Source organism: Glandiceps talaboti, chromosome 20 (genome assembly GCF_964340395.1).
Source record: "Glandiceps talaboti chromosome 20, keGlaTala1.1, whole genome shotgun sequence".
Lineage (NCBI taxonomy): Eukaryota > Metazoa > Hemichordata > Enteropneusta > Spengelidae > Glandiceps > Glandiceps talaboti.
This window is the reverse complement of record NC_135568.1, coordinates 4,186,755-4,204,457: the sequence shown is the minus strand read 5'-3', so window position 1 is coordinate 4,204,457 and position 17,703 is coordinate 4,186,755. Positions and strand designations below refer to the sequence as shown.

General features: G+C 37.3%; 2 protein-coding genes across 2 annotated transcripts; both read right to left on the bottom strand.

The window, feature by feature from the left end:
• Window positions 1-3,126: 3,126 nt before the first annotated feature.
• On the bottom strand, window positions 3,127-7,624 carry LOC144450982 (2-Hydroxyacid oxidase 1-like). Its single transcript, XM_078141742.1, has 7 exons — window positions 7,476-7,624; window positions 5,621-5,772; window positions 5,124-5,413; window positions 4,745-4,960; window positions 4,077-4,235; window positions 3,326-3,395; window positions 3,127-3,191 (listed from the first exon to the last, which is right to left on the bottom strand). Exons 1-7 carry the CDS (start codon window positions 7,622-7,624, stop codon window positions 3,127-3,129), a joined length of 1,101 nt encoding a protein of 366 aa, XP_077997868.1.
• Window positions 7,625-9,866: 2,242 nt separating this feature from the next.
• LOC144450981 (2-Hydroxyacid oxidase 1-like) lies at window positions 9,867-15,677 on the bottom strand. Its single transcript, XM_078141741.1, has 7 exons — window positions 15,529-15,677; window positions 13,487-13,638; window positions 12,391-12,680; window positions 11,430-11,645; window positions 10,946-11,104; window positions 10,239-10,308; window positions 9,867-9,931 (listed from the first exon to the last, which is right to left on the bottom strand). Exons 1-7 carry the CDS (start codon window positions 15,675-15,677, stop codon window positions 9,867-9,869), a joined length of 1,101 nt encoding a protein of 366 aa, XP_077997867.1.
• Window positions 15,678-17,703: the final 2,026 nt, after the last annotated feature.

Genomic DNA, 17,703 nt, shown 5'->3' with positions numbered 1-17,703 from the left:
AATTCAAATAGTGAAACTAATATCAATCAACTCTCCTGTCATGCACGATCTCAGGGGAGAGATAATTACCTGTGGTGAAATATATATTCAATTATTGATTATTTTTTTTTACACAGTAATAGAGTCGAGTAACATATTATTCAGTTGATCAAAGAACATAATTGGAGACATATGTAATATCTTACATTTCCCTGTATATCTACGGACAAACGGAGAATATTCTCAATTTTACTACAAGGAGTGTAATCTCTACAGCAATGATTGTGTTGATTGTTTTGATACTTAAATTGTTTGGAGCACTGGTATTTGTGGTCCTTTCTGAAGGTGAAGACAAACTTCATCTTGCATTTTTGACAACCCCTCCCCCGCTCACCCGTATTTGTATGCTTGTATGAGTGCAATGTCAACTCACAACGTCCATTGTTAACAGCGTAGTAATAGTTGACAAAATCTCAAAAATAAAAGTTTTTCCAGTTTTTAAAACAACAATTTAAATGCTGTTTTTATTTCATTTTAAACAGCTGCATTTATATATGCTTATAACTGTAAATTACCTGTAAACGTTTTACTTTCCATACTTGAAAATAAAGGTTTTATCTTTGCTCTGTGTAGTGTGCTGAGTATTGGTGAGAACATATCACTTGCGATATCTTTTTGAAAAAAATCAGCAATTTTGAAAGAAGTAAGACCTTGACTGATCAAAACTGCTTTACAGCACAGTAAATGAATTACATGCCCTCTATCATTGTTGTAATTCTTGTCGATTACCAAAATGTAATATTCATATTGACTAGGAAATAAGGATGTTGAAGGCTTCAGCTTATGCCTAGCTAATCATTGGCTCGAAGCGCTTCAGAAATGATGCAAGGTACATGTCATTGCTCTGTCATGAATTTCTAATTATCGTGTTCGGGTTCAGACATGACGCTGTTTCTATGTCGCCAAACACCCAGTTAGATAAAAATGTATTGCAATAGCTGACATGGGTGTCAAGACAATAATTTAGACGTGCTTTTATAAATTTACACCAGTTTCAATAGGTATTGCTATCATTTCTCCTGAGAATAAGAGAGTTTAGAGAGTTCACTTAATAGGAATTGCGTTTATATAGTAGCTGAGCATAAGTGTGTTAAATTAACAAATTAAATATTTGTATGGGTTTGATATGCCATGATATTCAATGCTAGCATTTACTGTTTGTTATATACCATACTTGATATATTTGAGTGCACATCAGTGATATTATCCTGACATGAGCTGTACATGTTGTGCTAATTTTATTTCATTTTAAACAATCTCAAACCGAAATTTCATCTCAGGGCTTCATTGAGCTAGGCATTAGAAAAAAAACCGAAGCTGCGAATAGTCTTTAGACTACAATTGGCAACAATGAAAGTGTCTATAACACCATCTTAGGAATATAAACATGTGAAAAAAATTGAACTTTTAAAAATACCAATAATTAGAGATTATACATGTTAATACGTGATCAATGTTATCCATAAGCAGTAGAGAAACAGGTTGAAATTGTGATCGCCGTTGAGGGCGCTGATTTTTTTTTTACTTATCTTGTATAAAACTACAAAAGTACGTTTACCCAAAGGTGATGCAATACTGTTCACAGTGTACGATATTTACGAATAAGTTATTGTACCAAACAAAATATTTTCGTAATAATACCAACTCACTACTTGAAATGACTACACCATTGTTTACCAGTGCAAACATCTCCCTTGGTAGCAGTGGTTTAAAGCTATGACAACAAGCTTTAGTCTTGTGCTTCATTGCATAGTCATTCAAGTATTATCAAAGTATATGCAATAGGGAACTTGCAATGCAGACTGAGCATGCTCAGACGCAAAGGACTATGGGATTATCTGTGGTTATTGTAATACCTAATTTGGAGCTACTGATAAAGTAAGTCAGGGTAACTATGAATTGATAATGTGTGGTTGCAAACAATGTATCAACACTGTAATACTTTCAAATATTGAAAATACATATAAAGCTACACTTTTTAGGGTTTATATGCGTCTGTTAATTTTTCATAACTTTCATATCTTGTGAATCTGCTGGGGAGTCCATCTCAGATCCTTCTAGTAAAGTTAGCTGACATTTTTCTCCATAGTAGCGTTTTTTTTGCTCGAAACACTGATCTTTACGATCTCGCATGAGTTGACGAAACCTGAATTGGCTCGACTTATTACCATGAATTCCGCTCGAGTATAACTGGTCAAATTATGATAAAACGTTAGAAAATTATATTATTATTATTATTATTATTATTATTATTATTATTATTATTATTATTATTATTATTTACAACAGTTCCGGCTAAAAAGTTCCCGAACCATAACACGTCATCAAACTATCACTGAAGTAGTGTGATCTTGTCTTACGTTTGAAACAATTTCTAAAGTGTAAAAATTCCGACCGACCAACCCTATTTTCTGAAGTCATGTTACCGGAAATAAACACACTTTTATTTTGCTTTATAGTATAATGACTAAATAATTGTACATCCAATGCTATCGTTCGACCTTAATATAAATCAATAGTTACAATATAATGACTAAAAAATCCGAAACAGTCCCCGGTAACGGTATTTTTTGAATATCGTAAATACCTATAATAACGTCATTATTTTGTATTATGATCATCCTAGACTAGTAGAATATCAACATCCTGGCATGGAATATTAGTTCAGTAAACAATTACAATTCAATAGGCCTTTGCAAAATATGCCATGGTCACTTGGCACTCTACTTCCTGTCTGTGTGTACCTGGGGGGGGGGGGGATACATGGTATAGGTTACTTGATTAACCATAGAGCACTGCTGCTTTCCTCAATGTCTGAACAATACAAACAGCATCCCTGATTTACACTTCTACAGAAAACCAAGGGACAAATATCTTAAGAAATGGTACTATGAGGAGATGATGCCCCAATTTGAGCGAGGGCGCTGTATTCTCAATTTCCTGTTTGCAGTCTGAAATGGCCTAGTTACTACTATACGTAAAGTGTTATAATAACATAAAACAACACAATGGTGGATTTCATGACTACTAAGGGTGCAAGATCGATCATTGCAGCGATAGCACAGTGCAAGTGATCTCTCAATGTAATCAGAGCATTGAGATAGTCGATGGCGTAACTATGGAGGGTGTTATTTCGGAGATCGACCGACAGCCTAAAAGAGAAAGAAGATGAATATAAGTTGTGTGATTTGAGATGATTTTTTAATTATAGGTAAATCAAATATGGATGTACATACATATTTTATGTGTAAAACAAACATTAACGATCTTGTTGAAATGCACATACCAGATAACGCCATTGCACTTTTTAATTCATCTGTTAAAATCTGGAGAACCTCTTTTACTCCGTCTTCTCCCTGGGAAGCATAGAGGGGAAACATTGTTACGATTTAAGTTACGCAAGTATTACCACAAAGACATCAACATGACTACTACCATACAGCAAATCAGAACCTTACATGGTACGCATTGAACAAAGGCAATTATAGTGATTTTTATCTGAGCCGTTTCTTCATGCTAAGGAGACCTACAAAAGTCACTTTCACCAACCCTGCATCGTGCGACCTCTCTGAAATAGAGTTTATACAAATCGGTACATCTGGCTTGGAAGATACCCAATGAACGGGGGGGGGGGTGTATTGTGGGAAATGATCAATGGTAAGAGCTTGTCCCAGGATTGTGTGGTTATTGTTTCCCAACAATAATGTCTTGCCCAAATATACAACATACCTTCTAAACCAGATCTGCCATTTATAGAAATTCCATTTTAGAGAAGTCACACAATAAATTTACTTTTATGAGTTCCTACAAGTAAAAAACTTTTAAAATAAAACCAGTCTCGTCTTTGCTGCCCTTTGATATAAAGGAACCTCGACATGAATATTACCTCTCTGAATGAACAAAAATCATCTGCTTGGCATTCGAGTTGATGTATTGGATTTTGGAAGCCAAGCCGGCCGTAACTCTGCAATGACTCAAAGGAAATCACATTCAATTAATGCAGAAACGTACTAAATCGAATTATAAACTGTACACACCTTATATGTCAATCCGTAAACGACCGGTCTACCAATGAAAACTGCTTTAGCTCCTAATGCTAAGGCTTTCAATACATCTGTCCCTGTACGAACGCCACCATCGATATAAACCTCAACCTTGTCACCAACAGCTTTTACGATGTCTGGCAGAACCTCTATCTACAAGGGAAGGGGTGATGAAGTACTGGAATACTGTATTGTATTGTATTGTATTGTATTGTATTGTATTGTATTGTATTGTATTTAAATGTTAATCCAATACTTTTCTTAGCTCAGTCAAGGAAATTCGAGTGACCAAAAGGGGCCAATGTCACGAATATTTTCCGGCTGAATGAAGAAAAATATTGGAGAATAACATAATTATACCAGCACCAATAACATCAAAGAAAAATCGGGGAAAATCATGGCCATTTTAAACGTGTTGACTCATATTTCGAACACAGCAGAACCAGTGACGTAGACACGTGTTGTCACACAAACTCGCGTTGTCCTGACGTAGAACGACCAGAGTATATATTCCATATTATTTTGTTGACCTGGCTCGTGCATGGTATAATGTAATATAATGTGCATGTGTATTTTACAAAAAAGAGGTAGTGAGGTTGTGAAAGGCAAGGGAACAACATTGATGCTTACTCACAATCGAAAACCATTGCAGTGACACTCACCGTAGAGGGCACCGTGTCAAGCTGTCGACCGCCATGATTGGATACAAAGATGGCGTCCACGCCATGTTGAACAGCAATCTTTGCATCTGCTGCACTCAGAATACCTTTCAGTACAATTGGTAATTTAGTTATTGATTTTAACCATGTAATGTCTTCCCATGTTGCAATAGGGTCAGCATCCTTAATTTGTTTTTGTATCCCGGATGTTGTAATATCCTGAAGAATTTAAATTTGTATAAGTCATCATAGAAGTAAATTGGTTTCATGATATCTTTTATAACATTATTTTCTGGCAAGTATATGGAAAACATGGCTGACAGTGAACCTAGAATCACCCCACCCAACCCAACCTTATGTGCAATGTAGTAACTGGACTTGCCTTGTCAAAGTATGGAGCGTAACTACCTATCCTCAAATCACTTGGTAGAGGAAACCCGTCAAATTGCCCCATATCAAATCTAGGTGCTGGTGCTGCGATGTCAACAGTTACAACAATAGCTTTATTTCCTATATGTTCCACTCTCTCGACCAACCCCTTAGTGATATCACGTCGTTTCCAAATGTACACGTTTTGCCATCTCAAACCAGCTGGGACATCACTGGCGATTTCTTCTATAGATTTGTGAGTGAATGCATTTACAATCATACAGGTATTATGGAAAGAAGCCGCTGAAACGACAATATGTAAAGTATTTGATATCAAAATTGCTACTAAAGATTTGCAACATTATCGCTACAGACAGACGGGCGGACAGGCAGATAAACGTACATACATACATACATACATACATACATACATACATACATACATACATATGTACATACATGTATACAGACAGACAGACATACAGACAGATACATCAAAATGATCTCTACCTTTTGCTGTAGCTATAACTCCTTCGGGAGAGGCCATCGTTTGGTAGGCAGTAGGAGAAATACAAATTGGTATATCTATTTTTACACCCAACACAGATGATGTTAAATCGATGTCAGATACATTCTTGAGAACTCTAGGCATTAGTTGTAATCTAGAAGATGATGTAATAAATGAAAGTAGTGCCAATGGCGAACATAAAGTCATGTGTTCATAACGTATGACATGAATAATATCTGAGATGAATGGTGTCACTCGTACCATACCACTTATTATACTTAATCGCAGGCTAGGTTTATGCTGTACAAAGTCTGAATAATAAATAAAAATAGTGCCAGTGGCATTGTAGCACAATTGTACAGTTTTTACAAATGTTTACTCATATACTCATCCATGCTAGGTATAGGTGTTCATTTGGTGAATGCATATGCGTCCAGTTGCCTATCCAACCCTCTTGTTATCTGTGCAATATATGCGATCATTTGGCAGTTGCTATGGTCTTGTTGCTATGCACATATACATACATTTTTGAACGCTTATTCACTTGTCTATTAAACCCTGTTGTTATCTTTGCAATATATGTGATTATTTGGCTTTCAGTCTCTTTGACCAAGTACTTTTTTACACCTAATTTGCATATCACTGATGAGATCATTATATGTTTAATATGTCTTTATCTATACACTCCCAGATGTATCCCCATTAATTTAAATTTCGGCCCAATCTGCTCAGTAGCTTTGGAATTTAAAAAAATTGACCAAAAAGACACATTGTTAGCCTTAATTTGCATATCACTGATGGAATCGTCATATCATGAACAATTCTTAATCTAAACACCCCCTAAGAATGTTCCCACCAAATTTCATGCCGATCTGCTCAGTATTTTTGGAGTTTAAGTTTTTTGACCAAAATCACATTTTTTGACCAAAATCACACACCGATGGTAAGATCATTTTGAACAATTTCCCAACTAGACACCCAAGGTAATATACCCACCAAATATCACGGCAATCGGTCTAAGTTGTTTACACACACACACACACACACACACACACACAGAGACACATACATACAGACAGACAGACAGGCAGTCAGACAGACAGACAGACAGACAGACAGACACTTTGCCACGCCTAGCGTCGGTGACCAGAATTCGTCTTGGGTAAAATGAGGCACCTCCATGAGTGAGATGAGGTGATGTGATAGAGGGCAGGTCATTACGTCCCCACATTGCATCACCTAATAATTAACAGCTCGTGCAATGCACTCTATGTAACCATAGACCCTTCACCCACAGGATAAGCAACTGCGGTAAACATCAAACGATCTCTAAATGTTTATTGTACGATGTTTGTTTGCATATATTATTAAGCTACATAACCATTTCCTGTCCGTTTCCGAGTTGTACTCAGTGATAATTGCTAGCTATCCGACATGTTTTTGACTAAATTTTCCGACCATTTCGAAGTTTACAACTGATTGAAGACCTCACCAAGATATATAGTATTTTAGGTAAATGCATACATAGTCTTGTCGTGTATTTTGTTGTTCTATGCATGGAGGTATCTATTTGTATACCTCCATGTTCTATGGCATGAAAAGAAGACTTGATTGCGTAAGCTGTCCATTGATTGTGATTGTTGCAGTACGCTTTGAGTACAGTGTTTCATTCGTCACGGTTGTTACCCGATTTCTCTCAGTCAGTATACTTTACACTGATATGAATGCTGTGAAGGAGTGTAGCACATAGAGAAAGTGCTTCACTTCAGTGTTACTTGTTGTACAAAATGTACTTGAGGTCACTACTTTAACATTGGCAAAGCTGTACTGTCGATTGACTGGAAGTTGCAATACTACCTTGAGAACGATTTTCTATTCTGCTTGAGTGTGTGTTGATTACCAGCTGCTCCACTGTAGTACACCCAGGCAAAATGAGAGAGGTGTTCCTTGGCATAGTCCTCGAAATCGTCCAGACAGACAAGTTTCCGTATTGCACTGGATTCCATGATTGCAAATATAACGCATGCGTGAATTCAGTTTGGAAGGTCATCCGAGTGGCTTTGATCCATCGTGGACCTCACGACCTATATTGATATGCGCAAGCGCCAATCCATAAAAATCTACACCTATGCTAGGGGTCAATACGATGATAAGGGCACCCCGACAACGTAAATTGCAGTCTGGCATACACTCTACTGCTATTATAGTAGCCATGCTGTACATAGTGCCCATGTGGAACAATTTCACTGTCTATTTTTCAGCCAATACAAGTCCGTGTTTGTAACTTATTAATTGCGTCACTTGGTGCACTCTATCCCGTGACTTGGGGAACACATAGAGTTGAGTTATAAATTTAAAAAAAAAAGTTATTTAGGCTATATGTTACGATGTACTTTTCAAATTCCATATTTATTTTTTTCATATACACCAACAGCAAAGCGCAATGTCCTAGAAAGCTTGGCAACACAGCTATTACGATTATGTCATTTGCATAATTAATGATTTCTGTAATTCGACTCAAAAAGGCGAGCTTCATTTTCATATTATTTGGTACATACCTTGATCACAATAGAGTGCAAGTGTCTGATATAGTTTTCTATGTAGTTTTAATTGTAGTCAGTCATTTGCATAATTAATGATTTTTATTACCTAGGCTGTACGTCATAAGGAGGCCGACTTCGAATTCCATATACTTTGGTACATATGTGGCGGTTGGATATGGTTATATGCCGAGTATTTAGCGTTGGGTTGTTTTATGATATTTCCTACAGTTATGATTCCGTGGAGGAAATTGGCTACACGGTAACCTCCAGCCATGTAGATAAGTCACGTGGTGTATTGTCCCCACTATTCCCAAATATGGAGTACGACCTCGAAACGTCGGTTTTAGAATGTTTACTATAGTATAGTAGTACTTCGCTGTAACTTATGCAAACATCTATATATAAGCCTTGTAGCGTCATTATACATAGCACAGGTTTTATTAGCTCTGCAAATTTGCGTTTTTGAAAGGCAGCAAGATGTGTTTACTGTTGCAAACGAATTGAAATATGATGTGTAATTTATATTCCCCGCCACAGTTAGACACGCTAATATGATTTATACCCTTTAGCTGTCAAAATGGTGACTCAGCGTTTGACATATGCAGGATTAGCAATCCTCTTCTGGAACTAATTTTAAAGTTTGTGTAGCGGGGTATAACCATAGACCCTCCACGGGGGGTCTACCAACTCCTTGTATGAGTTTGTAGTTCGTGTTCAAGTAAAACCAGTCCAGCAAAGTCAGGAACCGTATACGTATACTAGGTTTAAAGGTCAATACGAGGCTGTGTTGTTCAAAAACCAACTGGGTATTGCTTTTGGAGATGTGTTGTTACATTTTTGGCAATGTGACAACATAAATAAAAAACGCTGTGTAATACTTGTAACCATATCCGGTTGTGGTCTCATGATAAGGGCCATTTCGATGACCGTTTTTACCACGTGACCATATCCGAGCTTCCATTCATCAAAGGGTAGCATGCCGAAAAAATTCTATTTTCGGGAATGTTATCATGAGACCAGAACCCTATAATGGTCTGTTCTTCTAGTTTGGAAGAAATATTACAGGTTTACATATGTAGGTCAACTTTTTGTACTACACATCTCTTTGTTCGCCACTACATTTAAGACAAGTTTTGCCTATATGACCCTAAGTGCATGAAAGCTTTGTTAATATACATACTTGCCATGACACATCCTAAAAATGTTCTCCCAGATACCATAATGTTGAAAGCAAATATTACACAAATATGACATGAACAAATTCATCTTTATTTGCTACCAAAATTTAGGAGCGGCCTTCAAACGATTTCATATATGGATAAGGGACCGGTCAGTTTCTTCAGCCTGGGGGGAGGGGTGGATTCTTAAATTGGGCCGACAAAAAGTCACTGATCCCCCCTTATCTGTAAAATCAAAAACAGGCTGACCCCCCCCCCATCACTTAATTCTAAAACACAATACACCCCCCCCATCCACAATTTTGAAAACATCATGACCCCCCCCCCACTGCCAATTTCAAAAACAGGGTGACCCCCCCCCCCTCCCAATCCACCGGCGTCCCCCCCCCAGGCCGAAGAAACTGACCGGTCCCTAAGATCCTGTAAATAATGCTAACGATATATGTGAAATGCATATTTGGTAAATGTTGCAGTGGCCATGGGGTGAAAATGTCTATCAATGTGTTCCCCCAAGTCTTCCTTATCAATCAAAGCATAGAGACTGGTTGTTGACGAACTACGGACGATGTTATATCCGAGATGGAACGACAACCTGAAAGAAAGTAATAGTGCATGTGTTACTTCCCAATGTTTTTCTTTGTTCAGCCAAGAACGAGTGACCTAAGAGGTCTTGTCACTTCGATTTAAAAGTGACGAAACCCTTAGGTCACTCATATTTTGAGCACCCCATAATCAATAGCATAGATACACGTTGTGGAGACACAGACCGGCCAGGATATAAATTCCCATAGTAGTAGTAGTAGCAAATAATTTAGTAAGAATTACACATACATAAAAGAAAATAATGTCTAACGTTACGTTTTGCAGAAATCTCGAAATTTATTACTTTAACTTTGTACCTGACAACGCCATCGCACTTCTTAATTCGTCTTTTAAAATCTGAATAACCTCCTTCACGCCACTTTCTCCCTGTAAACCAAACATTGCGACAACCTTGTGACAACGAGTCAGCACTAATTCGCACATGCACAGAACAAGATGGCTAGGCACATTTCATTGAGTCTATTTTTTTCATAGTATGATGAACACCAGAATAAGTCTAAATCATTTGTCATTGTCGGAACTCGTCACTTATCCAGATACTATCTCCTGCCGAAATATAATCTTTATGAGGTAGTTTAGCTGTAGACACAAACCACAACTATTCGGAATATTGATCTTGGAACGGATGTATGATCTTGCACAAACATTACATGACTGACATAACACATGGTTAGATTGTAATTAAAGTGTATATAAGATGTGCCTTTTCCTATGTAAAGTTAGAGTTTGTTAGAGGTTGGATTGTGTGTATCACAATAAAGCTCTCACTATAGTATACTACTGTCTCGTTGTTCATCTCTTCGTCAAAGAACCACCCTTCTTAAAATACTCCCACAGTCATGTACCTGCAATAATGGGAAAGTTGAAAAATAGCTTTGCTTATTTTTTTTTCGAACTTACTTTGGATATTTATAGAAACAATTATGTAGGGAATATGTCAACCGTCGGATTGGTCAATGCACACTGTGAGTATTAAGAGTAGATGAAAACAATATTTTCCCACCTTATATGTCAATCCGTAAACAACCGGTCTACCAATAAAAACTGCTTTAGCTCCTAATGCTAAGGCTTTCAATACATCTGTCCCTGTACGAACGCCACCATCGATATAAACCTCAACCTTGTCACCAACAGCTTGTACGATGTCTGGCAGAACTTCTATCTGTCAAGTCAATAAATATATACATAAATAAAGACATAAATAAATTAGTAAGAGCAAACAAAAACAAAAAAGACAAAAAACAAACAAACAACAAGAGTGCAATGTATATGAAAAGTGATACACTAGAATGAGCTGTGACTTGAAAAGTTGAAAATTACAAACATACTATTGCAAAGGAAAGAATTGTATAAAGTTGGAACTATATACAAATTCCGTTTTTAACATGTGCTTGTATTATCTCATGAACTGTAATGTGTATTACATTACTTTGAACATTCTTTGTATGAAATAAATTTTGAATAAAAACTTATGCGCATATATTCACCGTAGAGGGCACTGTGTCAAGCTGTCGACCGCCATGATTGGATACCAAGATGGCATCCACGCCATGTTGAACAGCAATCTTTGCATCTGTTGCATTCAGAATACCTTTCAGTACGATTGGTAATTTAGTTATTGACTTCAACCATGCAATGGCTTCCCATGACGCTGCTGGATCTCCATGACCAATCACTTCATCTATATCATTTGCTGTTGCACCCTGCATAATAATAATACTAACAATAATAATAATAATAAGTGGTTGTGTATTCCTGAAAGTGATTAGCTATATGTACAGATCAAAGGTTATATGAAGCCAGAAGGTTCTAAGGACATATAACAGATTTACCATTAGAAGTGACAGTACTTTTTTTGGATGTGACATATCTATTTTCTCACAAACCCGACCCTATATGCTTTGGGCACAGTCATCATATCCATGTTAGACGAAATCAAGTGCGTAATACATTGCACAGTAATTTTGAGCTGGTATTGGTCATCAAAATTCAACTACATACAATACAATATACATACCCTGTGTTGACCATAATACAAAGCAATCAATTTAAAAGAATATGTTCAGTCGAATAACATGCGAGTATTGCCTGTACATCAGTGCAACATAGGGTGTACAGAATACTAGAGGCATTCACCAAATGTTAATACAGGACTTTTAAGCCCAAATTCTGAGCTGTAGACCCCATTTTAGGCCTAATCAGTATGAAATTGTAACCCAACTTTCACCAACTTGAAGTTAAATAGATCACGACATGCACTACATGAACTCATTCTAAACCAGCTGCCCAATGAAAAAATACACACCTATCTTTAAACCAACACCGCCGAAAAAAACGTATCCTGGAGGGAGGTACTTCATGTTAGTACTACTAAACCATTTACATCGAGTTCGCATCCCCTCCACCTGGCGATATAGCTTGCATAGTAATTTCATAAGCTATACTTGCCTTCTCAAAATACCGTATATGAGTCCCAAGTTTCAAATGTTTAGGCAGAGGAAAGCCATTAAACCGTTTCAAATCAACTCTACTAGCCCATGCTGCATTATCAACTGTTACAACAATTGCTTTTGTTCCGATTTCCTCAGCTCGCTCTATTATGCCTTTTGTTATTTCCTTTCTTTCCCAAATGTATACATTTTGCCATCTCAAGCCAGTTGAAACTTCTCTGCTAATTTCCTCTATAGACTTGTGGGTAAATGCGTTCACAATCATGCATGTATTATGGAATGCAGCAGCTGAAATCAAATAGAAATTAAACTTAAGCGATGGAAGTTTCAATCTCCTCAAGCCTATCAATAACTCGTAGCAAGATTTTAAAAAGGGTCTAATTTACCCACCTTTACCCAGCCTTTAACCTACCTGTGACCCACCTAACCATAATCTCTGTCCATGGCGACTGGTATCAAGACATGTCTGGTGTGCGAATGGCAACTGGCATCCTAACATATGTCTGTGGTGTCAATGGCAATTGATATCCTGACAGGTCTGTGAGGTGTCAATGACAACTGATATCTTGAAAGGTCTGAAAGGTGTAGATAGCAACTGAATTTCTGGACAAGTGGGAATGGCAAATGATATCCTAACTTTTTTTGAGGGAATATAATGGGAAATTTATATCATAACAGATCTGTGGTGTATAACCCTGACAGGTCTGAGAATTGTTATTGACGACATCTTTCATAGAATTCACGTCCATAAAGACATACCACTGAAAATACACGTAGGACATGTAACAGCGAATGTGCAGTTTGAAAAATGGTGATTTATGTCGGTAACAGAGACGGTTGCTTTAAAATAAATGATGGAACAAATCTATCTAAAGACAAAACCGTACCAACAGTTTGCCCAACTATTCAGCCCATGTCTGTAATAGGTCTACTGGTTAATAAGATTATGCCATTATATTATTACTACTGTCAATTTGAGTTGTTGACGTCACTGACATAAGGACATGGATCAAAATATAAGTTGTATTCATGTCAAAGAGTCCAGTCCATAAGTCAAAAGTAAAGCAAACATAAAAATACGGAATGCATGTTACCCTTTGCAGATGCAACAACCCCGTCTGGGTGTGCAAGCGTTTGGTAGGCAGTCGGAGACAAACAAATCGGAATGTCAATGAATGTTCCCAATATATGTGTAGACATATCCACATTGGAGACATTTCTCAGGACTCTAGGCATTAGTTGTATCCTGAAAAGAAAAAAACCCAAAGGTGTACTCAAGCTTTAGATACAGCTTAATTACTGAAAATCATAACTTATGTAAGTTACTCATTAAAATTACAAGCTACATCAACACATTATTAGGACATATGCGCTTTGTTAAGGTTAGCGTAAGTACCAAATTATATTGAATTTCAAGTATGCATTCTTAAGCCATCAATTATGCAAATGTATATTGATATTCATCAGATGTTTACTAAAATCTAATCATTTCGTACCAATTTCATATGGAAGATGTGCAGCATGCAGGGTTCATTAGAATTGATGCCTTAGTTTATAGATATCGTGTTCAGAGACAGACAGACAGACAGACAGACAGACAGACAAACAAAGTATAATATAACCTCAACTTGCGGGAGGTAAAAATGACGTGAAATAAAACGAATAAAATATTATTTTAAAAAATTAAATAAAAAATAAATGAAATAAAAAAAAAAATAAAAAACATTTTTAGTTGCCCTACCAGAATCGAGGAGATGCGAACATGGGTCAAGTGAACGTCATCTGTTGATGAATACAATAGACACCGGTGGAAAGATAAACAACAAGGCGGAGCCGCGTTGTTTATTTTTCCACCGGTGTCTATTGTACTTATGCCCGACAAGTTCACAGGATAGCAGGATTAGTCCATCTCACCCTTGCTAGACTATAGATTAAGATAAAGTACACACTGTCTCACCCCTTGCCAGGCTAGGTGATGATAATACTGAGATAAAAGTGTACACATTCGGATGGGGACACACACAGCTTGCAGTGTTCACGGCGAAACAAATAAGCCATGCAACATTCTTCACAAGCCCTGATGGGGCTGAACAAGGAGACGTGTCTTATATTATAGTGTAGCTCATATGAAGATCTGTGTAAAATTCGTTTTTTAAATGTTTACCGTTTCTTTTCAATGGTAACAGTTGTGCCATCTCACTTCTCAGTATTATCATCCTTAAACCCTTACTGTGCAGTCACTACTCCATTCATGGTACAGTAATATGACTTATTGTAATACTACTCGCCACAACTATTTTTCTCCATAATTAAGTTCTCCTCGTAATTTTGGCAAGTCTGGGCCGTACTCTTGCATTTCATTCTTGTCCCTCGCTAATAGTAATACACCCATGGTCCACATCAGCGAAAGAGGTAACAACTGGTGTGACTGAATTCAGAATTTGTACGAATAGAATATACATGAATTCACGTTGGTCGACATGTCAACGTCGAGCGTGTTGCGTGTCTTGTCGAAAGTTAAACTGGGCATCACGACGCGACGACGAGTGAAATTGTTAACATGCATGAAAATAATAATAACTTTATTTGCCATGTGCCAAAAATAGCATTGGAAATTGATTTTTCACACGAGCTCATAAAAGAAACAAAACGGGAATGAAACTGACAATAAAATAAGAAAGACACAACAGACAATAAAAAACACACACGGTACTAAAATACAATATTAAGACAAGATGTCTTCGCTTATTTCTCGAACGCGTGAACGTATACAGCAATAAAAAACACAAGGCAATCTCTAGACTCTACTGTTGTTTACAGTGATCGCACTATGCACTTATCGTTGAACTTATCGTTTACGCCGGCGGATAATGGTGTCTCATTCCATGTGTGAACACATACAGCTGATCCCCTTTGTTTGCTAATCGTTCTCACCTATTTACGCCGGAGAAAAAAAACACACGAAAAAAGCAATATGAACATGCCTAAAGGGTATAAATTGCTATAAACACGCCGACCCCTGATATGACACCCTCTACAGCCCATGTACTGACTGAATATTTGAGGCCGTTACACCCTATATTCGAGATATTTGTGAATGGCCAATAGATAGGTATTATAATACCTAGTATTATACCTTGCATAAGACTTCCTGTTTGCCTTCAGGGTATGCTGATGACCAGCTGCTCCACTGTAGTACACCCAAGCAAAATGAGAGAGGTGTTCTTTGGCATAGTCCTCGAAATCGTCCAGACAGACCAGTTTACCACATTTGCCAGATGCCATGTTTGTTCCGTCCTTGTCGGTCTGTGGAGGACAAAGGTCAACGATGTTTAATCGATAAACGACGTGACACTAACAGTCAGTCATGTTTATATGAACAATATAGGAGGTAGCACAGATATCTGTGCTCGAGCAACGGGATTGACTAGAGCTCAGACCACTATAGAGAGTTCCCTATAGTGGTCTGAGACTAGACGGAGTATAAAGATTCATAATGCTTGTGTATAATCGGTCGTCTGGAACTAGACAATGGGTGAACAAGCAGACGTCCGAGAACAATGCTGTTGCCAACACTTTGACAGTTCCGCTTGACCTTGTTCCCCTATCTTTAATGATTGCTATGGAGACTCGCGCGAATACGGCTACTATTCGTTCTTAGGTGTTTCGCTTGGTGAGGGAATAAATATCCAAGAGCGCTAGCTCTCAGGCTACTATCGACAAATCAGTACCCAATGGGGTGTGTCATTTGTGTTGAGGTAGCAAATTGACTTTCCACTACCTGTGCTGTAGGGCTTATCAGAAACAAGTCCTAGACTGTCGACAGTCGTTCGTGCCTTTTTTACTACGTTTCATCTTTAACAAAGTCGTCGCCTCGCTCCGTAGCACGGGATAATGCGTACTGATAGGAACTGCGATTGTGCCTCCCGCACTCGCTGATCAGTATGTGGTTCAATATAGTATTGCTCCGGATTGGAGCGAGGCAACGACTTTAGTTTTAGATAAAAACGTAGCAAAAAGGCACGAACGACTGTCGGACAGTATAACAAGTCCTTGCCACTGAAAATATTTGCTTTTGACTATGTGTCAACATCTTTTGGGAGCCTTTAGTAATTACAATGTTGACAATATATGGGGAAATCAAGACCCTCCCTGATTCTATTTTCTGAAATATGTCCGTCCCTCGATTTCCTTTCTCTAAAACATAACCCTTTCCCTGTTCAATATTTCGAAAACATCGGTTAATAATGCTGTCAGACGTGAATATATATGGACACTTATTGTTACATAAGATTGAAATCTTTTGGGGTTGTTCATTCACCATTTTCCCAGCTATCAGTCATCTACCAAAGGACTCGCATCAGTCAGAGGTGGTGGAATGTCTACTGAACAAACATATATTAAACTGCAAATAAATTGATAATGATTGGTCACAAGATTATTCGAACTAATCAGATAACAGGAAATTAAGACTAATTTGGCATTTGATAATGAAATCTCATGTTTCTTCAATATCAGGACAATGCAGTGATGATGATGATGATGATGATGATTATGATGATGATGATGATGATGATGATGATGATGATGACGATGATGACGATGATGATGATGATGATGATGATGATGATGATGATGATGATGATGGTGATGATGGTGATGATGATGGTGATGATGATGACGATGACGACGACGAGGAGGAGGATGGTCTGAGAGGGTAATACGATTATATTGATATCGATTTTCATGATAATTACACGTGGGGTGTTTTCGTTAAACTTTTTAGAAATGCAGTGCTTAGTCCATCCAGTTTTCTTTTGTGTTTATTTGTATAAATATTACTGAGCCAAAATGGGTTTGCATATATATATATATATATATATATATATATATATATATATATATATATATATATATATATATATATATATATATATATATATATATATATATATATATATATATCTGATATGTGTTACTTTGACGTCATAATGCTCCAAGTATGGTTACGTGACTTATTTGATACCAATACGAGGATTTGTAGTACGCGGGATCCTATGAGGAGCGTAATGATGAAAAGCTAACATTGATTTCATAGGATCATTACATAATAAAGACTATGAAAAACATCAAGTTTAGTTTTATACATAGTAAAACTTGTCTGAATATGACGAAATTTGTTCCTCGTTTACATTCGTGACATTGTAGAATCTGGCATATTCGGAGCTCGAACTCGACGGAAGTATGCTAACAACTGCTACACATGCTAATTGCCATCGAACATCGATATTTTGAATACAGTAGTATATCA